We start from the raw sequence: 22598 nt of genomic DNA on the forward strand, positions 1-22598 counted from the left end.
AGGTCCGGGGTTTGATGCCCGGCCGCGTCATATCAGAAGACGTTTTAAGATGGTACTTGTTGTTACCGTCTGGCTCGCGGCATTCACACACACACACACACGCACGCACGCACGCACGCACGCACGCACGCACGCACACACACACACACACACACACGGACGCACACGCGCACACACATACACACGCACACGCGCACACACATACACACATACACACGCTCGTCGCTATATTGGTGCAATAATATTGGACGAGACGTTAAACCCAAATTACATTTAAGTGACATGCTAGAAGCTGTAGTTTCGATGAAGACTTGGTAGAGCAAGGTATTAGTACCTGTATCATCGCATTGAAAGAATGAAAACGCTATCTTCTCGTACTAATTGCATCAATACTGAAAGGTGTTGTTTATCAATTGAAATAAACCCGTCACAGAATGTTTGAATGTTTGATGTGTTACTGAGCTTTCACCAGTACTGTAGATACACCCCGCCTTGGAATACTAAGAATGGTTGACTTGGTTCATGCATGTCAGCGTAGTCCTTTTGAGTAGATCGATGCTCAGGACGTCAATCACCGGTTTGTCTGGTCAAGATTCGATTATTTAGAGACCACCGTCATATAGCTGGAATATAGTTGAGTGCGGTGTTAAACAACAAACAATACAAGCAATGTATCCACATGAAATCACTACCAAACTCACTGAACAGGATGTGAACAAGCCAAAGAAGCGTGTCGGACATTTATGAATTCTTACATAAACAGAAACATAAATTGTCATTGCAAGAAAATAACCAGTTAGGATTATCCGGGGAAACAGATTCCATTTCGTGTAAAGGGCAAAATATGTGAAGATTATATAAATGGACCATTGAAAATCAGCGATGACATCAGGTTCGAAACTTATGGTATTGGAGTGTTTAATAAATGTTCTTTGATCTTAACTAGGTTGGATTATCATCACAAGCTTGCTAATCCACAGACATAGTTTAAATATCTTTTATTCAACTTAAGTTGAAAGGGCTTGGTAAACAGGCCTAACTGGTTTATGTAAATACCGCTCCCTGTCACATAATTACATTAGTGTTGACACACAACTTTAAGGTAAAAGAACAATACAAATTATATCGTGGAAAGACGTAAGTATGTTGTTGCTGACATCTTTTGTTGAATAGATATTTCTGAAACATTTTTTTGGCGGGTCACACCAGGTATGAGTATGAAGCAGTAAGCCGGATTTCGCTCGTTAGATACATGTACGTTCTAGTGAACTCGTTGACAGGAGGTACTTGCCAGCCACCCGTGTAATAATATCTGTTTATTACACCGACGTTGATGACGTTTGAAAACATTGCTATATATAAGGAATTAAAAATCGATCGAACCACAGGCCAATGAAGAGATATTTCCTGTTATGATATAAATTAGTGACAACAACAATATCGTGCAGGATCTTCTTGAATGCAGGGGTCCATTGTTCGTTTTAGAGGAGGATCTTTGTGGATGCAGGGGTCCATTGTTCGTTTCAGAGGAGGATCTTTGGGGATGCAGGGGTGAATTGTTCGTTTTAGAGGAGGATTTTCGTGGATGCAGGGGTCCATTGTTCGTTTTAGAGGAGGATCTTCGTGGATGCAGGGGCCCATTGTTCGTTTCAGAGGAGGATCTTTGTGGATGCAGGGGTCCATTGTTCGTTTCAGAGGAGGATCTTCGTGGATGCAGGGGCCCATTGTTCGTTTCAGAGGAGGATCTTTGTGGATGCAGGGGTCCATTGTTCGTTTCAGAGGAGGATCTTTGGGGATGCAGGGGCCCATTGTTCGTTTCAAGGGGCGGATTTTCGTTGTCCATTGGCCATAGATGATAAATATTAGTAATCAGAATCAAGCGGACAATCTACCTATTGTTATTTGTCTTCATGTGTTCAGTCCTTGTAAAAGCGTGATCTAGGCCTTACTGTTGAGGATATCCTGCGTTATATTTATAGCATACTGTTATTTGATGTCGTGTGAACATGCACCTATATTTTATCTGATTGTACTTCCTTGTCTGTCATCCATTGTTTCGCAACTCTTAGTAAACAATATTCAGTAGGGACCCTCTTCGTTATGTGATAAATCCCCATCCATTTTCTTTTTGGGATGTGGGGAACATAATTTATTTTAATGTCTTTTCTGTTGGTCTCTAGAAACCTCGAATATGTAATACATAATAACACTGTTTTGCATTTCTTCTTAAATTGTCTGAGCTTTTAACTCCTCCTACATGTAGTATGTCTGAGCCGTAAACACCGCTCGCCTCTTTCATGTCTGTAACTTTTATGACTGTAACTTGATGTATTATAATATTCCGACTGGGTGTGTACTGATAACCGCGAGCAGGATGTGCTGCTTAGAGAAAGGTTGAGCTGAACTCCGCTAACACGTAGTATGTCTGAGCTGTAAACTCCGCTCACCTCAAATATGTCAGAGCTGGAGCTCTGAGGACCTGTAATATGTCTGTCCTTTTTACTCCGCTCACACGTAGTATGTCTGAGCTGTACTTACTTACTTACTTTGGAGATTTAACGTGCGCTTTCCGACTGATGCGTATTTCGCACACGGGCCCGGCCGGGCCATTTAATGTGTTTCCGAAAGGGGCGAAAGTGGTCTGTGCAACCCAAGAGGGGGCTTTAGGGGTTGCTTATATAGAATTTGGGAATTTTGAGATTTGGAATAGGTGCCGATGGGGTTGGGGAGGAGAATTAAGGGAGCTGGATATGGTGGATGTTTGTTTGTTTATGTGATTTTGATTTGGTAGGTTATTGAGTTTTTAGATGCGTTTTATTAGTTCCGTTTTGATTAAGAATACGCCTAAGGCCTTGAAGTTTTCTAGTATATTTTGTGGGTTTAGTATTGCTTCTAGAGTGAGAGCCTTGTTTAGATTGAGGGTGGTTTGTAATGCGGTTCGATGTGTTAGGTAGTGTGTGCAGTGGATGAGTGCGTGTTCTGGGGTTTCTAGTTGTTTGCAGTGTGGGCAGATACCTGTAGTGTGTTTTTTTAAATTTGTTTAGGTGGTTATTTAGGTTGGTGTGTCCTGTTTGGAGTTTAGTGATTACTCTGTCGATTTTTTTTATGGATGGAGAATTTTTGGTTTTGTTAGTGGTTTGCTGAGCACTTTTTTGATTTGGCTATTTGAGTTTATATATAGTTTATGCCATTTTTGTGATTTTTTGCTTGTTTACACTTTTAATTTCTGATTTTGAGATGGGTAAGTTTAAGCTTATTTCTGGGATTTTGAGGGATAGTTTAGCTGCTTTATCGGCGTTTTCATTACCGTATATTCCTACGTGGGTGGGTATCCACAAGAAGGTTATTTGTTTGCCTGCCTTAGTTAGGTCGTTGTAGCTTTTAAGTATTTGATTTATTAATTTAGGTCGGTTTTTGGTATTTTTGTTTTGGAGGGCTTGTTTAGGGAGTCGGTAAGTATTAGGATTTTTTTGTGGTTTTTGGATTCTTGATTATGGAGGGCTGAGGCCATGCCCATTAGTTCTGCCGTGAATATAGATTGGTTGTTTGGGAGTCGGAAGGATTGTGTGGTTGTAGTTGGTTGTGTGGTATGGACTCGGAAACCTGTGTGTTTGGAGGTCGGATCTGAGGATCCGTCCGTGTAGATGTGACACCAATTTGGCCTGAGCTGTAAACACCACTCGACTCTTATATGTCTGTCAGTGAACTGGAGCTCTACTCACCTCCAATATGTCTGAGCTTTAAACTCCGCTCACCTCTTATATGTCTGAGTTGTAAACACCGCTCGTCTCTAATATGTCTGAGCTGGAGCTCTGCTCACCTCCAATATGTCTGAGCTGTAGACTACGCTCGCATCTAATATGTCTGAGCTTTAAACTCCGCTCACCTCCAATACATCTGAGCTGTAAACTCCGCTCACTTCTTATATGTCTGAGCTGTAAACTCCGCTCACCTCTAATAAGTCTGAGCTGTAAACTCCGCCCAGTTCTAATATGTCTGAGCTGTAAACTCCGCTCACTTCGTATATGTCTGAGATGTAAACTCCGCTCACTTTTTATGTGTGTGCTGTAAACTCCGTCCAGTTCTAATGTGTATGAGCTGTAAACTCCGCTCACTTCTTATGTGTCTGAGGTGTAAACCCCACCCAGTTCTAATATGTCTGAGCTGTAAACTACTCTCACCTCAAATATGTCAGAGCTGTTAACTCCGCTCACTTCTTATATGTCTGATCTGTAAACTCCGCTCACCTCTAATATGTCTGAGCTGTAAACTCCGCCCAGTTCTAATATGTCTGAGCTGTAAACTCCGCTTACTTCTTATATGTCTGAGCTGTAAACTCCGCCCAGTTCTGATATGTCTGAGCTGTAAACTCCGCTCATTTCTTATATATCTGAGCTGTAAACTCCGCTCACCTCTAATATGTCTGAGCTGTAAACTCCGCCCAGTTCTGATATGTCTGAGCTGTAAACTCCGCTCACCTCTAATATGTCTGAGCTGTAAACTTCGCCCATTTTTAATATGTCTGAGCTGTAAACCCCACCCAGCTCTAATATGTCTGAGCTGTAAACTCAGCCCACCTCTAATATGTTTGAACTGTAAACTCCGCTCACATCTTATATGTCTGAACTGTAAACTTCGCTCATTTCTTATATGTCTGAGCTGTAAACTCCGCTCGCATCTAATATGTCTTAGCATGTGTTGTATTGTTTCAGTGTTGTATATTAAATGTCCTGGAGCAGTGGTGTACATGCCATCTTTCATTCACTCCAAGAGGCGGAGTCCCTGGAGGCACGCTGTCATTATTGTCAAAGATAATGCTTAATTGTGGGTCATTCATCATGGTGTCTTGCTGAACTAAAACAAATGTTTTGATTTTCCCAATCATATACTTCTAAATTTTACTTCAAGCATGATTATGCAAAGAATAGGAGAACTGACCTTCCAAGTTCGTAAGAAATGCTACACAGTGTTGAAAAAGCATCTCAATACCGACATACACGGACTGTCATGGTCTAAATTCTAAAGGTCAACGTCAGAGAATAATCAGCTTCGATTATCTGCCGAAACAGATTCCATTAGATGTAAGAGGCAAAATTGTGATGGAAATAATATAAATGGATCACTGAAAATCCGTGACACCAGATGTTCGCTGAAAGAGTAAGCATGTCCAACCCTAATGTTGGCACACAACACTCACACAAACTCCCTCAGAAAGTAAGTGTTTGTTGCCTAACGCCACATCCAACATTATTATGGAATTGAGTGAGTGAGTTGGGTTTAACGCCGCTTTTAACAGTATTCCAGTTATATCACGGCGTGTCACCTTAATGTGGGAGGAAAGCCCGGGGTGATGCAGGTCTCAGACGTTTACCACTTCGTTGAAACCCACGAGCACGGGTATGGTGCTGACAAACCTAGAAACATAATTGTTTTTTTAATGATTGCTGTATTTGTACTTTTCTTCAACTGCAAAATGTCTGATGAAGATTGAGGCCACACATATCACATGTGTTGACAATGTATTAGACGTGGGAACCTCGAATCCCATTTATCACCGCCCAGCTTTCCAGAGTAGTTTGATGTGTCTGTTTGTCATCCAGCAAGGAAACAGGTGCATTTCCTTATGCATATGTCACCTACTGTCATGTTAGAAACACGCGGATGCATACGTGAAAAGAACCACCCACAAAACATGTTAGGTAATAATGATAATTGTTTTCCCCTGAACTAAACGTACATCATCCAGTTAGGGCTAACCCCCCGAAGCTGGTCTACTACTGGGTTACAGAATGCCAAGAAAAAAGCCATTGTTCCACTCCGCAGCCCAGTCAGCCTTCCTCCGGTATACAGACCAACCAAACTGGAGATGGGACTTGCCTCAGGGGGAGGCACAGAACCCATCCACGAATATCTTGGACGTACCAACTCAAATCTACATTTCTTGAGTGTGCGAAATCAACAGGATGACCAGACATACCAGGTATAAATGGTAAATTACTGAAGCAACATTGGGACAAAGCCATGCCAATGTATGCATGCCTGACAGAGCAGAATATTCGCGACCAGCCCCGGCGACTGAAGTTGTATATGCGCCGTGAGACTGGTGAGCTAACTGCCGTCAGAGGCCTTTGCATAAATCCCCAGCTCCAACAGCAGCAGACCCGAAATTGCAAATGGACGTTAGCACTGTTCTCACCAAATGAAATCCCTGATGTTGACCTCGAAGATTTTGAGTTTTCCCCCTCTTCCGACCCCTCTTCTGTCGACGATCTTTCGGATGATCCCATGTATATTATGTTTATGTCATTTATATAATCAAATCTGTGATTTATCGATTGAGAAACGGAAGCCAATTAAACAAATTAACCAATCATTTCCACAGAATCAACTTAATGAATTAAATGACATTATTTCTGTTACTCTCAATGCGCACTGTTCTTTTCATGACATTAACTGTTGCGTGTATACTGCTGCTCGAACACTGGTGGAACTCCATACAGTTTTCAAAGAAAATGAACCACAAAAGGGTAATAAACAAAATCATCAAAAGAAAAACCGGTTTCAAATTAAACTAAATGAAATAAGGAAAGATGTGTCCTGGATATAATTGTGCTTTAAATTGCGTATAAAACGCCAGGGGTCAATTTGGAAATATATAAAAATATAACACAAGACAACAAAGGAGAAAATTCTCATTGAAATTCCTGAATCTCTGAAGGCGAAGTTAAAGGTTTGGACAGAAAGAAGTAGAAAGTGTGATAAAAAAATAATTTCATAAAAAAAATGATCAAATCAAATGAAAAACATTTTTACAGGCAATTAAATGCAACCAATGACAGTGATGAGAAAAGACCCACCATGGATTCCAGTGAAAGGTTTTGGAAACAGTTGTGATCTATACCCAGCAACTGTTACCTCGAGGGTAGAGGATTACAATGATAGCATACACGAAAAAATAACGTCACGATTGTTGTGTTTTATTTGTCCTGATTGCCTGAAAAATTAAATGTAATTGAAAAGTCCAAATCTAATATGGCGCCAGGGCCTGATGGTATTCGAAACCGGTATTGGAAACTGTTCCTATATATGCTCCAAACGCCATTACTTCACTGTTTTAATTCTCTTGTGGATACAGGGAATGTTCCGCCTTGGTTGTGCAAAGGGCGAACACTACTTCTCCCAAAGAAAGGTGATCTTACTGACCCCCCTTGTCCCCGATCTTGTCCTTTTTGATAAATCCAATGGAATCATAAATTTTATTGAGTTTTCGGTCTCCTTTGACACTAATGTGATGACGCGATTGAGGAAAGACATGGCACATGTGCGGACCTCGCTTTCGAAATGTCACACTCGCATCCCAAGTACCAAGTTGCCCTTCTCCCCATTGTTCTTGGTGCCTTAGAGTTGGTAACTCCCAATCTGTTGACTAACATTGTGAGAGTACCCGGGTTTGGTACCAGGAATCGAGCCCTTCTGACAGTCTGGGTAATGCATGCGCAGTAGGTTGCAGTGTTGGGAAGCCTACACATTCTCCGAAAAGTTCTTGGGTGGGTTCGACTAGGCAGCATTTCCTGGGAGAAGTCTTATCGCTGTCTGGGCTGCGTGCAGAGGGGGCAAGGGCCCTGAGCTTCCCGCTTTTTATAATTTTAATCTGTAAATAATAATAACAGCAACATTATTAATAGTAATCGCAATGAATGCACAATCAACAGTGGAAAACATAATCCTGAGAGACTGCCAGGAACAGATGAGGTTTTATGCGAGATCTGAAGAGATGGAGAGGGAAAGTTTTCCATTGTGTGGCGGCGGCGAAAGAGAAAGACCGATGGCCATAGCTTATCCTCTGCCGAACTGGAAACCAATGTAAGTTGACAGGGGTGACGTGATGATACTTGTTACAGTATGAGGCAATCTTAGTTGTCATTTAAACACGTTGAAACTTAATAATTGATGTTGGTGCACCAGCCAAAAGGCTATTGCATTTATCTGTCCAGAATTTGACAAGGGAGAGAACAAGTAAGATAATGCCTGATATTAACTATATTCCTTAATTGGAAGGAATTCACTTCTGCGATGTGGTTAACGTGTCTGTCCACGGAAAGCCGTGCCTCCAATACCAAACCTACAGAAGATGATAAGCTAAACAGAATTTTTTCCAATTTGTAGTGAGTGAAGCCCAGTGAGCGAGTATCTTGCCGGGAGTACAATCGGTGCAATGACACATGATGCCACTGATCGTGTTGAAATACAAGATTATGTTGATTAAACAGATATGCCATCAGTGAGTTTTAACTGCTTAACTGTATTCGTATCATTAACGAGTACAAAATTATGCCAAATTATGCCAGACGTTTTGGGGGATTTGATAATGAAAAATGTTGTCGATAGATTTAAAAATATATAATACAATGCATTATACGCGATTGTTTAATCATCTTAAGGTTTGATTTGGAAAGGTATGTGCTAGCTCTTTTTAAAAATCTTTGGCCCGGTCCTTATAAATATTAAGTATCACTCTAAAAAAGAGACAGTGGCACTTCACTGACATGTTTATTGTCAAAACGTTTTATTTCCGTGGACACTGTCAAGGTGAAGTGTCAAGCATTAAAGCAGAATGTTAACGACGTGCATCTGACACTGACGCCCGTGATTAAACACGGCGGTAGGAGAGATCTGAACAGAGCCATATCTCCAGCTCCACAGGTAGGTTATTCATATACACAATATACATTTACATCTACTTCAAACAGTTCCTTTCCTTATCGTACATAGCTGTATATTTGAAGTATTTGTAGCATCAGACAAATATGTTTTTTGTATGTCAGACATGAGTCAATCTTCGCAATTGCTTTCAGGGACTGGATATTGCAATGCATTTCCGGCTGTGTTTATGTGAGTACTTGTGTTCAATAAAATAAACATGTCCATGTTTGTTTGTTTGTTTATTTGTTGTTTAACGCCGCACTCAGCAATATTCCAGCTATATGACGTCGGTCTGTAAATAATCGAGTCTGGAGCAGACAATCCTGTGATTGACATCATGAGCATCAATCCACGCAATTGGGATCGATGACATGCATCAACCAAGTCAGCGAGTCTGACCACCCGATCCCGTGTAATCTCTTCTCTTACTGACATGGCGGCGTTTATAATTGTCCCTTTAGGTTAAGTATCAATATAGGTTACAAGTTTTAGGCCCTTAGCTGATTCTACTCTGAATGCAAGATACGTCAAAACATAAACGGCTTTTAACGGGATATTACGTAGGCTTGGCTTTTGTCGGGTAAAATGTATGTCTAATGCACTTCACTAGATTGATATTAGGTTGAGTGAGTAAGTGAGTTGATTGGTTTTAACATACCTTTGAACAGTGTACCAGTTATTTCACGGCGTGCCAGTTTTATGCGTGAGGAAGGCACGAAGTGAGGCAGGTTTCCGACGTGTACCACTTTTTTAAAACCAGAACCCGTGTCTTCGGCGTGACAAGGGAACGCTTTAACCACTAGGCTACGCGACCGCCGTCATCAAAACAAGAAACGTAATTGGGATGAATCCATGATCATAGGTTTTCTGGCGTGCCCAAGGGACGCAACTCTGCAGACGACTCGGCCACTCGTTCCCCCGATAAACTATTGTCAAGCCACTGTTTGGTTATGAAATATGGATCATTTAGCCATTCTGATATATGTTGTAATGAATACTCTAGGCACCGACAATCAGTCTGCGGGGTTGCATCCCGTAGGCATGCCAGGATCCGGTAAGTGTTGGTTCGAATCCCAGATTCACACTGATAATGATTCGACACACGTGTTTCGTCTAAATCCTGCATAACTTCGGGATTCCTTTCCACATTGAGCTGCCACGCTTTTATACAGTTCAAAGTTACGTTATATCCAACTCACGCACTCTACCCGCTAATGTTAGGATGTATGGGACTTTCACCCACTTTGACACCACATTCACATGTGCAGCCTCCTCTCTTTGTCAGTACTACTGCCATTGGTGAGCTGCGTGTGGCAGGATCCGCTGCAAGGTGAGTCAATGTGTAGCTCACCATGTCTTTACCTGTGTGACGTAACATTGTCAGCAATTTCCTCGATTCGTGGCTTTTGCCTTTGATTAATTACTATTAAACATTATACAGTAAACTACGGTTATAGCGAACTCAAAGGGACCACTCATTTCAGTTCGTTATAACCGTAGTTCGTTATAAGCATATATACATCAAATGGCCGGGACTAAAGTTCGTTATCGGTCAGTTCGTTATAAGCGTGTTCGTTATAACCGTAGTTTACTGTATGATAACAGCCGGTCTGGGGGTTATGTTATGCAGTTTACTAACATAAAGGTACACCAGCCCCTGTCACCCGAGGGACCGGTGGATAACGAATTTATTGCACACCTAATTATAGTGTATGTCTTAAGCATGCATGGTTTGGTCCGAATCGATAGGAATATCACAGTTCATCTCCCCGAGGCTAAAGAGTTAACTGACCTTAAAAGCCAAGTTTCCACCCTTGCCGGACGAGGCTGGAATTCCTGGGCTCGATCGTAGCGCCACCAGTGGCTATTACTACTTATGTCCCTTCTATGCCTCTCCAATGAACCAATCAGATTCCACCTATCATATCACTTGCATTTACTTCAAACAAAATGGCGGCGCTCAGTCAAGACGATCTGATCGATATATGAGATCTATATTGTTAAAAAACGAGTCTTACATCGCGAAGTTCATCAAATCTTTATTTAAAACATTAAATGATTTGGAAAATATCTGTTGACAACGAGCTGGTGGTGCACATGCTTTGCAAAGCCTGCAATCAACCGAAATCTGCATGACAGTTAACGAACCGGGTTTCGATTTTATTGCGCGATTTTGATTGGACTAAGAATAGACTCGTTAGTCCAGCCACAATGTAATCCATAATACCAGCCTAGTTCGGCAAGGGTGGAAACTGGACTTTTATAGTCAGTTAACTGCCTTGCCTCGGGAAGATGACCACAGATAGGCGTTTATAGACTTCGTTCATGCTTTAACATTCACCGAAAAATAGCAGACGACAGAAAACAAACTTAGAGTTAATCCCCCTGGAACTATTTCATTCGGAAATTAATCGTAACTATCTGGAGAATGGCGTCTTATATATTTAATTCGAGATACAATATGTTGGTATGTTGCAAATGTAATGCCAAATTTCGTCAATTCGGTCGGGGAAAATAATATATACCTTACATGTTAACGGGGTACATTGAAAATAATAGTATGGGCCTCATCCAATAAGAAACCGACAGCCATGTGTCACGTAAGATAACCAATCTCTCATCTCATTTCAGACAACTATGACGACGACTGTCTCGATGTCGCCATTATTGGAGCAGGTATTGCCGGCACGTACACAGGCTTCCGTCTAAGGAATAAAGGCCTAAAGATGTCCATATTTGAATACTCTGACCGCATTGGAGGCCGAATGTTCACTGCTCAGATCCCCACAGTAACTGGCACGACCGTGGACTTCGGGGCGATGAGGTTAAAACCTAATGAACATACATACCTCGTGAGTACCGCAAGACAGCTTGGACTCAGAATTGTCAACTTCCCTTTAAACTTTGGCAACCCTAATGAAACGGTATATTACCTCCGTGGGCGTCATCTTCGGATAGAGGAACTTGGTGGTCCGCGGACTCCATACAATCTGAGGCCACAAGAGAGGCTGAAGCCGCTTGACCTTTTGTGGTGAGCAGTTCTAGTTTCTAAATGAAGAGCTTAGAGCCAAAAGGGGACAAAATGTACTAAGGCCCTTTTGCATATTATTGCATAAATAACAACTTTGTGTTCTTGTCTACTTGTAGAGAACATATTGTATGTTTTCAATGATACGTTTTTTAAATAAAGCCACTTAAAATTCTGTAAAGGGACAAAGTCAAGTTTAAAAAGTCATTTTGCTAGAGTTTGGCCTTTTTAGCTCTCATTTCCATGTATAGTTGAGACTGGTTGTTCAAGAGATTTTGAAAGTTTGGAAACATTATTATAACTATGTTTCAACTGTTTCAACACAGTTGGCATTAGTTTAAATAATGTAAAAGAGCTTTAATAGTGTTTATACTTTCAGTAGTAGTTTTATCAATCTCATATGTTAAATCCCATGCAAATGCCTGAAGGTAAAAAGGGCCAAAATACATTGGCCCTTTTACCCTTACACAAATTAAAAACGTAAGTTAATTTCCTTTTTTGAATGTTTTTATAGCAACAGTTATATGTCTACTTTCGGAATGTATTAAAGTTTAGGAATTGGTCGGTGAATAAGAAATGTTGCATAAGCATGCATATTGTTATGGTTTTCATTACCCCAAAACGGACTCCGCATGATATTGGCCCTTATGTCATGGCTCTGAGCTCTTCATTAATGTCCCCAGGTTTCTGTACGTGTAGAATTTAGCTCACTCGAAAGCAAAGTTAACCATGTGATATCAGTATTCAGATTTGTAGTTTTGCCAGGACCCAGTTATTTGAAAGAGTATATTTCAAAATACAGATCGGCATCCCACCGTACTGTTGCTGATGATCGCATATGTCATTATTCATCACAAGCAAACCCAGATGGTTTGCGATATATATTTCCAAACTTGTAAAACACTATATTTTGAATGAAGCTAGTTATTCTGCAGTGTTACAGAATTATCATAATACAAATGTTAGTCTCACTTCGCTATTTGCAGTGCTGTAAGAGTATGATACACAGTATATTTACCCTGTTACTTCTCATGCTATCCTCCAGGCGGCTGTACACTGCGAACACCAACATGAGCGTTGATGCCTATCCTACAGAATCAGAGATATATAAGATACACACGACTGACGGCCTTCCACTGTATACAATCACGTATGTAAACACAGAATATGTATACAAGATTTATGTTCAAAATAGATCTGTCATAATTCATTTATCCAAATCGTGAGATGGCAGATATATGTCTGAGTTAAAAAGACTACCTTCCTGAGTCATTTATGTTATTTGAATTCTAATCTGTCCGCATATCTCAGAAGCATTGTGTCGAAACTGTGATAGAGCGTAGGTACCTATGTAAAACATGGGTGGTGGTCACGTGTTTGTACATGTTTGTTTGTGTTACGTCGCACTCAGCAATATTCCAGCTATATGACGGCGATCTGTAAATAATCGAGTCTGGACAAGACAATCCAGTGATTGACGTTATGAGCATCGGTCTACGCAGTTGGGATACGATGACGTGCATCAACCAAGTCAGTAAGGCTGACCACCCAACCCCGTCAGTCGCATCTTATGACAAGCATAGTCGCCTGTTCTAGACCTATTCTAAACCGGATCTTCGGGGACGTTTGTGCATGTTTAATGTTTGTGATATATGTCTGTTTTAGAATGGACGAATTTTTAGCCCGTTATGCCAGCAGAGAAGCCTATAACTATCTACACGATGCTCTTGTCTGGGACCACGCTACTGGGAGATTTGGGGCGTTGATAGGGCTCATATTCCTGGAATACGGTGGTGTAGATTCGTTCGCTGACCTGAAGACTGTGGATAATGGCATGGATCAGGTGCCTAAAAGACTCCTCACCAGATACTTACTGTCCAGTGTAAGGTAAAGGAATACTAACCAGTGTAAGGTGAAGCAATAATGTGCAGTGTAAGGTAACGTATTGTTATTCAGTGTAAGGTAAAGTAATACTTTCCACAGTATGGCAAGAAAGCAAAATTGTCCAGTGTAAGGTAAAACGATGCTGTCCAGTGTAAGATAAAGTAAAACTACCCAGTGTAAGGTAAAGTAAAACTACCCAGTGTAAGGTAAAGTAAAACTGGCAGTATTTAATATTTCTTGGTGAAACAGTGACTATAGTCTATCTGAGATTAAAAGGTCCTTAGTTTCGTATTTCATATTTCAGACATTCGATTCACCTAAATCATCAGCTGGTCTCTATACGAGGACGCCGTGGCAACTACAAGCTGATATTCCGCTGCACCCAGACCGTTGATGGGTACACTACACCCACTAAGGTGAAGTGAGTTTTTTTCATTTGCTAAACAAACGCTGTATCTAAGATATAAACTAAATTTCACTTATATATATTTGACTGTGTGTGTCCTTTTCTCAATCACCTTGAATGCAGTTCGAGAAATGATGCGTTCCCCGTCACTACTCCAACACACGCATTCTGTGTTCTGTGATGTGAATCAGGGGTTTATTCACAACACATTTTGTTCATGAGATCCTGCTTGTCCTGGAAACAGTCTCTTGGTTTGTTTTTTTCCCTGTTTTACTGGGAACAAATTTTCCTCTCGACTCGATTATTTACTGGCCGATGTGATAGACCGGAAGTATTGCCGACTGCGTTATTTTACAACGTTAAATCACTCACTATTTCAGAGTCCAGAGAGATATGTCTGTGCCAGAAAAGTGGTCTTAGGTGTACAGAAGGACTGTGTGGAAAAGGTGAATTTCGCTCCTTACAGACTCAGCAAAGAATTCCGCCGCCAGGTTAACTCTGTACGTCAAGTGCAGGCTCAGAAAATATTTCTTGCCTACCAGAATCAGTGGTGGAAAAAAGGAAACGCAAACATCACGCATGGACGCTGCGATCTGCCAAGCAAGTTCACCTACGACTGGCGAAGGGGCAGCAATGGCTATTATATCCACCTCCCTTCTTATAGCGACGGATCAGCTAGTGTCGCTAGCTGGAGGGAACTTCAGAACCAAGGCAGCACCATATATGGAAGTATGCCAGGAGCACAGAGAGTCACCACTGAGGTACGGAAAAGGATACACACCTACATGAGCAGGCTGTACAGAATACCCGAGGCAGATATCCCTCCATCTGTAGGCGGGGCCATGCAACTCTGGGACACATACCCATATAAGGCGTCTTGGCATTTCTACAAACCTGGATTTAATATGGAACAAACCCGGGATTACATGCTGAAGCCATTTCCTGACCATGATGTCTTCCATGTGTCGGGTTCTTGGTGGCCGAATAAACTTCAGAGTTGGTCTGAGGCAGCATTGAGAGCTGTTGACCTCACTGTCAGACGTTATCTGTAGCATGATGGTCAAACATGGCCACGGTGTCTAGGAAATAGACCTGCTTCGTTTGCGGTTATTTTTATTATTTTCTTCACTTACTTTACTGCATTATTCACTGATGTGGATTCATTAAATCATCACTAGTTAATTATAGAATATGTATGAAAGATGAAATAACAGTACTATACATTCTGATCAGTCCAAACAAACATATTTGGGATGCATTTTACGTCTTCGAATTTACCAGTTGAAAATCAGCAGAAATATGAACCATTTGTCACTGTCCGTCCTTCAGTGCATCCACTGATAATAGCTTACAGTAACTAGCTTCCAAGTCGACAACTGTGTGTAAATTGGGTTTAGCGCCGCTTTTAACAGTATTCCAGTAACATCACGGCGTGTCAGCTTAATGTGGGAGGAAAGTCCGAAGTGATAGCTTACAGTGAACTAGCTTCCAAGTCGACAACTGTGTGCACTAAACCTTACCTTTTGAAACGCAGTGAAAATGTCAAACGATTGGTCATAGTCAAGTTGGTAACATTGATTTTACTTCATTCATAAGAGATCCTGAATAAAGACTCACAAGAGATCCTGAGTATATTGACTCACAAGAGATCATAAGTAGCAAATCACAAGAGATCATGAGTAGAGATTCAGGAGATGTGAGTAGAAACTCACAAGAGATCCTGAGTAGAAACTCACAAGAGATCATGAATGGAGACTCACAAGAGATCATGAGTAGAAACTCACAAGAGATCATGAGTAGAGATTTACGAGATGTGAGTAGAAACTCACAAGAGATCCTGAGTAGAAACTCACAAGAGATCATGAGTAGAGATTTACGAGATGTGAGTAGAAACTCACAAGAAATCCTGAGTAGAAACTCACAAGAGATCCTGCGTATAGACTCACAAGTGATCATGAGTAGAGACTCACAAGAGATCATGAGTAAAGTGAGTGAGTGAGTTGGGTTTAGCGCCGCTTTTAACAGTATTCCAGTAACATCACGGCGTGTCAGCTTAATGTGGGAGGAAAGTCCGAAGTGATGCAGGTCTTAGACGTTTACCACTTCGGTGAAACCCACGAGCACGGGTATGGTGCTGACAAACCTAGAAACATAATTGGGGCGAGGTTGAAACGAGTGCCGTAAAGCTCGAGAAATTCGCTTTCTCATTGGCTGATGTCGACTTCTTGTTAGTCATTATAGTGGTCGGACAAAGTTCGCGAAAGGTCGTTCTGACTTGACCCGTAATGGGATGTCCTCAGATCTTTGTTTGGCGATAGCGAGAACTAAGATATGATTTTAATGAGATTGTGATATTGCTGGAATATTGCTCAAAGCGGCGTAAAACCATGCTCACGCACTCACTCTTCGAAGTTCTGCCTTGCTGGTTAATGTGCGTTGGGTGTTTTCGGTCGTACAAGTTGCAAATTATATTTCCACAACTGTTAGCAGACTGCAGCAAATGCAAGCCATGAAATGGAGAGCTTACCTAGTTGGTTGCTCTACATGATACTGCAACCGGCAACTGGAAGTCACGTGAGGCGACGGCTCAGGGCGTGACATGGCGTTGACGTGGGACGATCATGACGGAGTAAGAGCAACAGGGCGTGACATGGCGTTGACGTGGGACGATCATGACGGAGTAAGAGCAACAGGGCGTGACATGGCGTTGACGTGGGACGATCATGACGGAGTAAGAGCAACAGGGCGTGACATGGCGTTGACGTGGGGCGATCATGACGGAGTAAGAGCAACAGGGCGTGACATGGCGTTGACGTGGGGCGATCATGACGGAGTAAGAGCAACAGGGCGTGACATGGCGTTGACGTGGGACGATCATGACGGAGTAAGAGCAACAGGGCGTGACATGGCGTTGACGTGGGACGATCATGACGGAGTAAGAGCAACAGGGCGTGACATGGCGTTGACGTGGGGCGATCATGACGGAGTAAGAGCAACATTGGTCTATCATTCCTGTCAACCAAGATGACGCATCCACATCAATTATCGATCAGTGAACTACTTTTACTGACGAAAATACTTGCCGGATAACTGAATGTTATTCCTTGGGAACACATCATGACAAGATGGTGTCTCTCATGCCGTCTCTCATGGCTTATCCCAAACCATATACAAACCACTGTGTCCGTTCCACGGCAGCCACCAAGTTGTCCGAGACAGTGTTGGTGCCCTATGAGTTTTGTCTGTCTCCGACCAGGAAAGAGCAATCCTAGAAAAGTATCATAACCGCATGTACACCTGTTGCTCAGTGTAAGGCATTTAGCAAATAAAAGTGTCCAAACCCTTTCCGTGGCCACAGGAAATCTCTGTTGGAAGCTTACTGTTGCTCTTACTCCCGTCATGATCGTCCCACGTTAGATACGTTAGATTACGGGGTGAACCTATTATGCCGTCACTGAAAAAGTGTACCTTTTCGCAGGATAAAGAACTGTTAGCGCCTCTAGCGAAGTATCTTAGAATAATTGTTAAAATAAGCAGTCGGTCAAGTTATTATTGTTTACATATTTATTTTAATTATAAAAAATCTCTTCAATAAAAGTTGTTTACGTTTATGGAGTTATAAGCATAAACACCGCTGTACAGATTTTAAATTCGCGTTTTTACGTTTAAAACTCCATAAACGCAAAACTTATTGATTTCTATTCTTAAAAAAGTTGACATGATCTTGATCTTGATTAAAAGTTCAAAAATGAAGTTTGAATAGAAGAAACACCTAATATCTGCATATGGGGGATATTTGTGGGACGCTTCATTCTTGCGGAGGATATGTGAGCCCTGTCGTTTAATTCACTATGCAGAGTTGCGTCCCTTAAGCGTGCCAGAAACCTGTGATTGGGGTTTCGAATCCCGGTTCGCCCATTATATATTTTTAGGTTTATAAGCAGCATACACGTACTCGTGAGTTTCACCAAAGTGATCATGACATGCATCACTTGGGGCTTTCCTCCCACATCGGGTTACACGACTGATTAAAGTGGGGGTAACCCAAATTCACTCGCTCACACATTTATTGTGTGTCTCACAGACGCAAAATGCTTCAAATATATGTGGTAGCTTCCCACTTTATGAAAGTAGATTTTGGAACAATATTAAGCCTTTGGTCAACTTATTATTCCATTTAACTTTGCATTTGAATATTAAAAAAATGAAATTTCTTTGAAATAGTTGAAGTATGCATGTACTCTTAATGTGAAGTGGAACATATCCCACGTATTAGAAATGGGATAATATAGATGTTTTCTAAGAAGATTCAAGGGAGGAAACTCCAACCACCCTAGCCAAACAATAACCTGTGCGCTGATATTGCGTAAACATATGTGCAACATACGTCGTATTCACAGACAGAACAAATCAATATTACTTGGTTCGTGCAAATACTCAGCTTAAAAAGGTTTTGTGTGTTGTCGGGGCACGGGTGGCCAATTCGTCTAAGGCATCGCAATTTCTGTGCAGAGTGGCGTCCCTTGGAGTGGCGAAATGAGTTCGAATCCCGTTTTGTCCCGATTATGTGTCTAGGTTTGTTATCACCATACCAAAGTAGCAACCAAAAGTCCTGCATCACTTCAGGCTTTCCTCCCACATCCATCTAACACGCCGTGATATAACTGGAATACTGTTCAAAACGGTTATACCCAACTCATCACTCATTCACTGTACCTGTTGCCACGTGGTTGTTTGAAAAATCATACTGTGAAACTCGTTAATCCGTACGGTATCGTCCAAAGTGAAATTGTCCGGATTTACAGATGTCTGTGTTGAAGAATGGCGGGTACGTTGTAATATTACTTAAAGTACATATTGACGATCCAGATTGAAATCGACCGGAAAGCGGGGATATCAGATTATTGGGTGTCCGGTTAGCGGGGTTTCGTTGTATATTAGTGACATCAGACACAATGTCCATCTCTCTCAGCGCACGTCAGCCCTCTGTAAAGAGTGAAAATACTCCAAGTGTTAATCGTAAATGGTCAGTCTTACCCTTATTGAAACTAAATGTCAAACATAAAAAGATCGAAAGACATCATCGAATACAAATGAACAAATATGGAAAGAAAGGATACATGCATATCGAAATGAAGATAGTAATTGAGGAATATATGTCATCAGAATGTATCCGTTATTTGTGGTCTGCATCCCTAACAGCGATAGCGCAACTGTGAAGATCCGGGAAAGAATAGGTCTTTAGCAACCCATGATGGCCGTAAAGGCGACTATGCTTGTCGTAAGAAGAGACTAACGGGATTATTATAATTATGTTTCAACTGTTTCAACACAGTTGGCATTAGTTTAAATAATGTAAAAGAGCTTTAATAGTGTTTATACTTTCAGTAGTAGTTTTATCAATCTCATATGTTAAATCCCATGCAAATGCCTGAAGGTAAAAAGGGCCAAAATACATTGGCCCTTTTACCCTTACACAAATTAAAAACGTAAGTTAATTTCCTTTTTTGAATGTTTTTATAGCAACAGTAATATGTCTACTTTCGGAATGTGTTAAAGTTTAGGAATTGGTCGGTGAATAAGAAATGTTGCATAAGCATGCATATTGTTATGGTTTTCATCACTTTTCTCAAAACAGACTCCGCATGACATTGGCCCTTATGTCATGTCTCTGAGCTCTTCATTAATGTCCCCAGGTTTCTGTACGTGTAGAATTTAGCTCACTCGAAAGCAAAGTTAACCATGTGATATCAGTATTCAGATTTGTAGTTTTGCCAGGACCCAGTTATTTGAAAGAGTATATTTCAAAATACAGATCGGCATCCCACCGTACTGTTGCTGATGATCGCATATGTCATTATTCATCACAAGCAAACCCAGATGGTTTGCGATATATATTTCCAAACTTGTAAAACACTATATTTTGAATGAAGCTAGTTATTCTGCAGTGTTACGGAATTATCATAATACAAATGTTAGTCTCACTTCGCTATTTGCAGTGCTGTAAGAGTATGATACACAGTATATTTACCCTGTTACTTCTCATGCTATCCTCCAGGCGGCTGTACACTGCGAACACCAACATGAGCGTTGATGCCTATCCTTCAGAATCAGAGATATATAAGATACACACGACTGACGGCCTTCCACTGTATACAATCACGTATGTAAACACAGAATATGTATACAAGATTTATGTTCAAAATAGATCTGTCATGATTCATTTTTCCAAATCGTGAGATGGCAGATATATGCCTGTGTTAAAAAGACTACCTTCCTGAGTCATTTATGTTATTTGAATTCTAATCTGTCCGCATATCTCAGAAGCATTGTGTAAAAACAGTGATAGAGCGTAGGTACCTGTGTAAAACATGGGTGGTGGTCACGTGTTTGTACATGTTTGTTTGTGTTACGTCGCACTCAGCAATATTCCAGCTATATGACGGCGATCTGTAAATAATCGAGTCTGGACAAGACAATCCAGTGATTGACGTTATGAGCATCGGTCTACGCAGTTGGGATACGATGACGTGCATCAACCAAGTCAGTAAGGCTGACCACCCAACCCCGTCAGTCGCATCTTATGACAAGCATAGTCGCCTGTTCTAGACCTATTCTAAACCGGATCTTCGGGGACGTTTGTGCATGTTTAATGTTTGTGATATATGTCTGTTTTAGAATGGACGAATTTTTAGCCCGTTATGCCAGCAGAGAAGCCTATAACTATCTACACGATGCTCTTGTCTGGGACCACGCTACTGGGAGATTTGGGGCGTTGATAGGGCTCATATTCCTGGAATACGGTGGTGTAGATTCGTTCGCTGACCTGAAGACTGTGGATAATGGCATGGATCAGGTGCCTAAAAGACTCCTCACCAGATACTTACTGTCCAGTGTAAGGTAAAGGAATACTAACCAGTGTAAGGTGAAGCAATAATGTGCAGTGTAAGGTAAAGTATTGTTATTCAGTGTAAGGTAAAGTAATACTTTCCACAGTATGGCAAGAAAGCAAAATTGTCCAGTGTAAGGTAAAACGATGCTGTCCAGTGTAAGATAAAGTAAAACTACCCAGTGTAAGGTAAAGTAAAACTGGCAGTATTTAATATTTCTTGGTGAAACAGTGACTATAGTCTCTCTGAGATTAAAAGGTCCTTAGTTTCGTATTTCATATTTCAGACATTCGATTCACCTAAATCATCAGCTGGTCTCTATACGAGGACGCCGTGGCAACTACAAGCTGATATTCCGCTGCACCCAGACCGTTGATGGGTACACTACACCCACTAAGGTGAAGTGAGATTTTTCATTTGCTAAACAAACGCTGTATCTAAGATATAAACTAAATTTCGCTTATATATATTTGACTGTGTGTGTCCTTTTCTCAGTCACCTAAAAAAACACTGTATCTAAGATATACAATAATTTCACTTATATATATTTGACTGTGTGTGTCCTTTTCTCAATCACCTTGAATGCAGTTCGAGAAATGATGTGTTCCCCGTCACTACTCCAACACACGCATTCTGTGTTCTGTGATGTGAATCAGGGGTTTATTCACAACACATTTTGTTCATGAGATCCTGCTTGTCCTGGAAACAGTCTCTTGGTTTGTTTTTTTCCCTGTTTTACTGGGAACAAATTTTCCACTCGACTCGATTATTTACTGGCCGATGTGATAGACCGGAAGTATTGCCGACTGCGTTATTTTACAACGTTAAATCACTCACTATTTCAGAGTCCAGAGAGATATGTCTGTGCCAGAAAAGTGGTCTTAGGTGTACAGAAGGACTGTGTGGAAAAGGTGAATTTCGCTCCTTACAGACTCAGCAAAGAATTCCGCCGCCAGGTTAACTCTGTACGTCAAGTGCAGGCTCAGAAAATATTTCTTGCCTACCAGAATCAGTGGTGGAAAAAAGGAAACGCAAACATCACGCATGGACGCTGCGATCTGCCAAGCAAGTTCACCTACGACTGGCGAAGGGGCAGCAATGGCTATTATATCCACCTCCCTTCTTATAGCGACGGATCAGCTAGTGTCGCTAGCTGGAGGGAACTTCAGAACCAAGGCAGCACCATATATGGAAGTATGCCAGGAGCACAGAGAGTCACCACTGAGGTACGGAAAAGGATACACACCTACATGAGCAGGCTGTACAGAATACCCGAGGCAGATATCCCTCCATCTGTAGGCGGGGCCATGCAACTCTGGGACACATACCCATATAAGGCGTCTTGGCATTTCTACAAACCTGGATTTAATATGGAACAAACCCGGGATTACATGCTGAAGCCATTTCCTGACCATGATGTCTTCCATGTGTCGGGTTCTTGGTGGCCGAATAAACTTCAGAGTTGGTCTGAGGCAGCATTGAGAGCTGTTGACCTCACTGTCAGACGTTATCTGTAGCATGATGGTCAAACATGGCCACGGTGTCTAGGAAATAGACCTGCTTCGTTTGCGGTTATTTTTATTATTTTCTTCACTTACTTTACTGCATTATTCACTGATGTGGATTCATTAAATCATCACTAGTTAATAATAGAATATGTATGAAAGATGAAATAACAGTACTATAC

General features: G+C 41.4%; 2 protein-coding genes across 2 annotated transcripts; both read left to right on the forward strand.

Moving 5' to 3' along the window:
• The first annotated feature begins 8870 nt into the window (after window positions 1-8870).
• On the forward strand, window positions 8871-15073 carry LOC139469105 (aplysianin-A-like). The gene is made up of 7 exons (XM_071251234.1): window positions 8871-8892; window positions 9989-10033; window positions 11335-11734; window positions 12777-12881; window positions 13397-13618; window positions 13920-14031; window positions 14402-15073. The coding sequence occupies exons 1-7, from the start codon at window positions 8871-8873 to the stop codon at window positions 15071-15073; spliced, it is 1578 nt and encodes a 525-aa protein (XP_071107335.1).
• A 1547-nt stretch (window positions 15074-16620) lies between these two features.
• Window positions 16621-22428, forward strand: LOC139467530 (aplysianin-A-like). The gene is made up of 5 exons (XM_071249065.1): window positions 16621-16988; window positions 20080-20184; window positions 20700-20921; window positions 21198-21309; window positions 21757-22428. Exons 1-5 carry the CDS (start codon window positions 16621-16623, stop codon window positions 22426-22428), a joined length of 1479 nt encoding a protein of 492 aa, XP_071105166.1.
• Window positions 22429-22598: the final 170 nt, after the last annotated feature.

The sequence above is a fragment of the Haliotis cracherodii genome, unplaced genomic scaffold (genome assembly GCF_022045235.1).
Source record: "Haliotis cracherodii isolate W230 unplaced genomic scaffold, xgHalCrac1.p SCAF_2, whole genome shotgun sequence".
Taxonomy (NCBI): Eukaryota; Metazoa; Mollusca; class Gastropoda; order Lepetellida; family Haliotidae; genus Haliotis; species Haliotis cracherodii.

What these genes read in the sequence shown, in the direction of transcription:
- LOC139469105 (XM_071251234.1), top strand. Translation starts at nt 8,871, where the DNA reads ATGCATTTCCGGCTGTGTTTAT. An exon ending in GCATTTCCGGCTGTGTTTAT is followed by an intron (nt 8,893 to 9,988) that starts GTGAGTACTTGT and finishes TCTCTTTGTCAG; the next exon opens with TACTACTGCCATTGGTGAGC. An exon ending in CTTCCACTGTATACAATCAC is followed by an intron (nt 12,882 to 13,396) that starts GTATGTAAACAC and finishes TGTCTGTTTTAG; the next exon opens with AATGGACGAATTTTTAGCCC.
- LOC139467530 (XM_071249065.1), top strand. Translation starts at nt 16,621, where the DNA reads ATGGCGTTGACGTGGGACGATCATGACGGAGTAAGAGCAACAGGGCGT. An exon ending in GGGCGTGACATGGCGTTGAC is followed by an intron (nt 16,989 to 20,079) that starts GTGGGGCGATCA and finishes GCTATCCTCCAG; the next exon opens with GCGGCTGTACACTGCGAACA. An exon ending in TACTTACTGTCCAGTGTAAG is followed by an intron (nt 20,922 to 21,197) that starts GTAAAGGAATAC and finishes TTCATATTTCAG; the next exon opens with ACATTCGATTCACCTAAATC.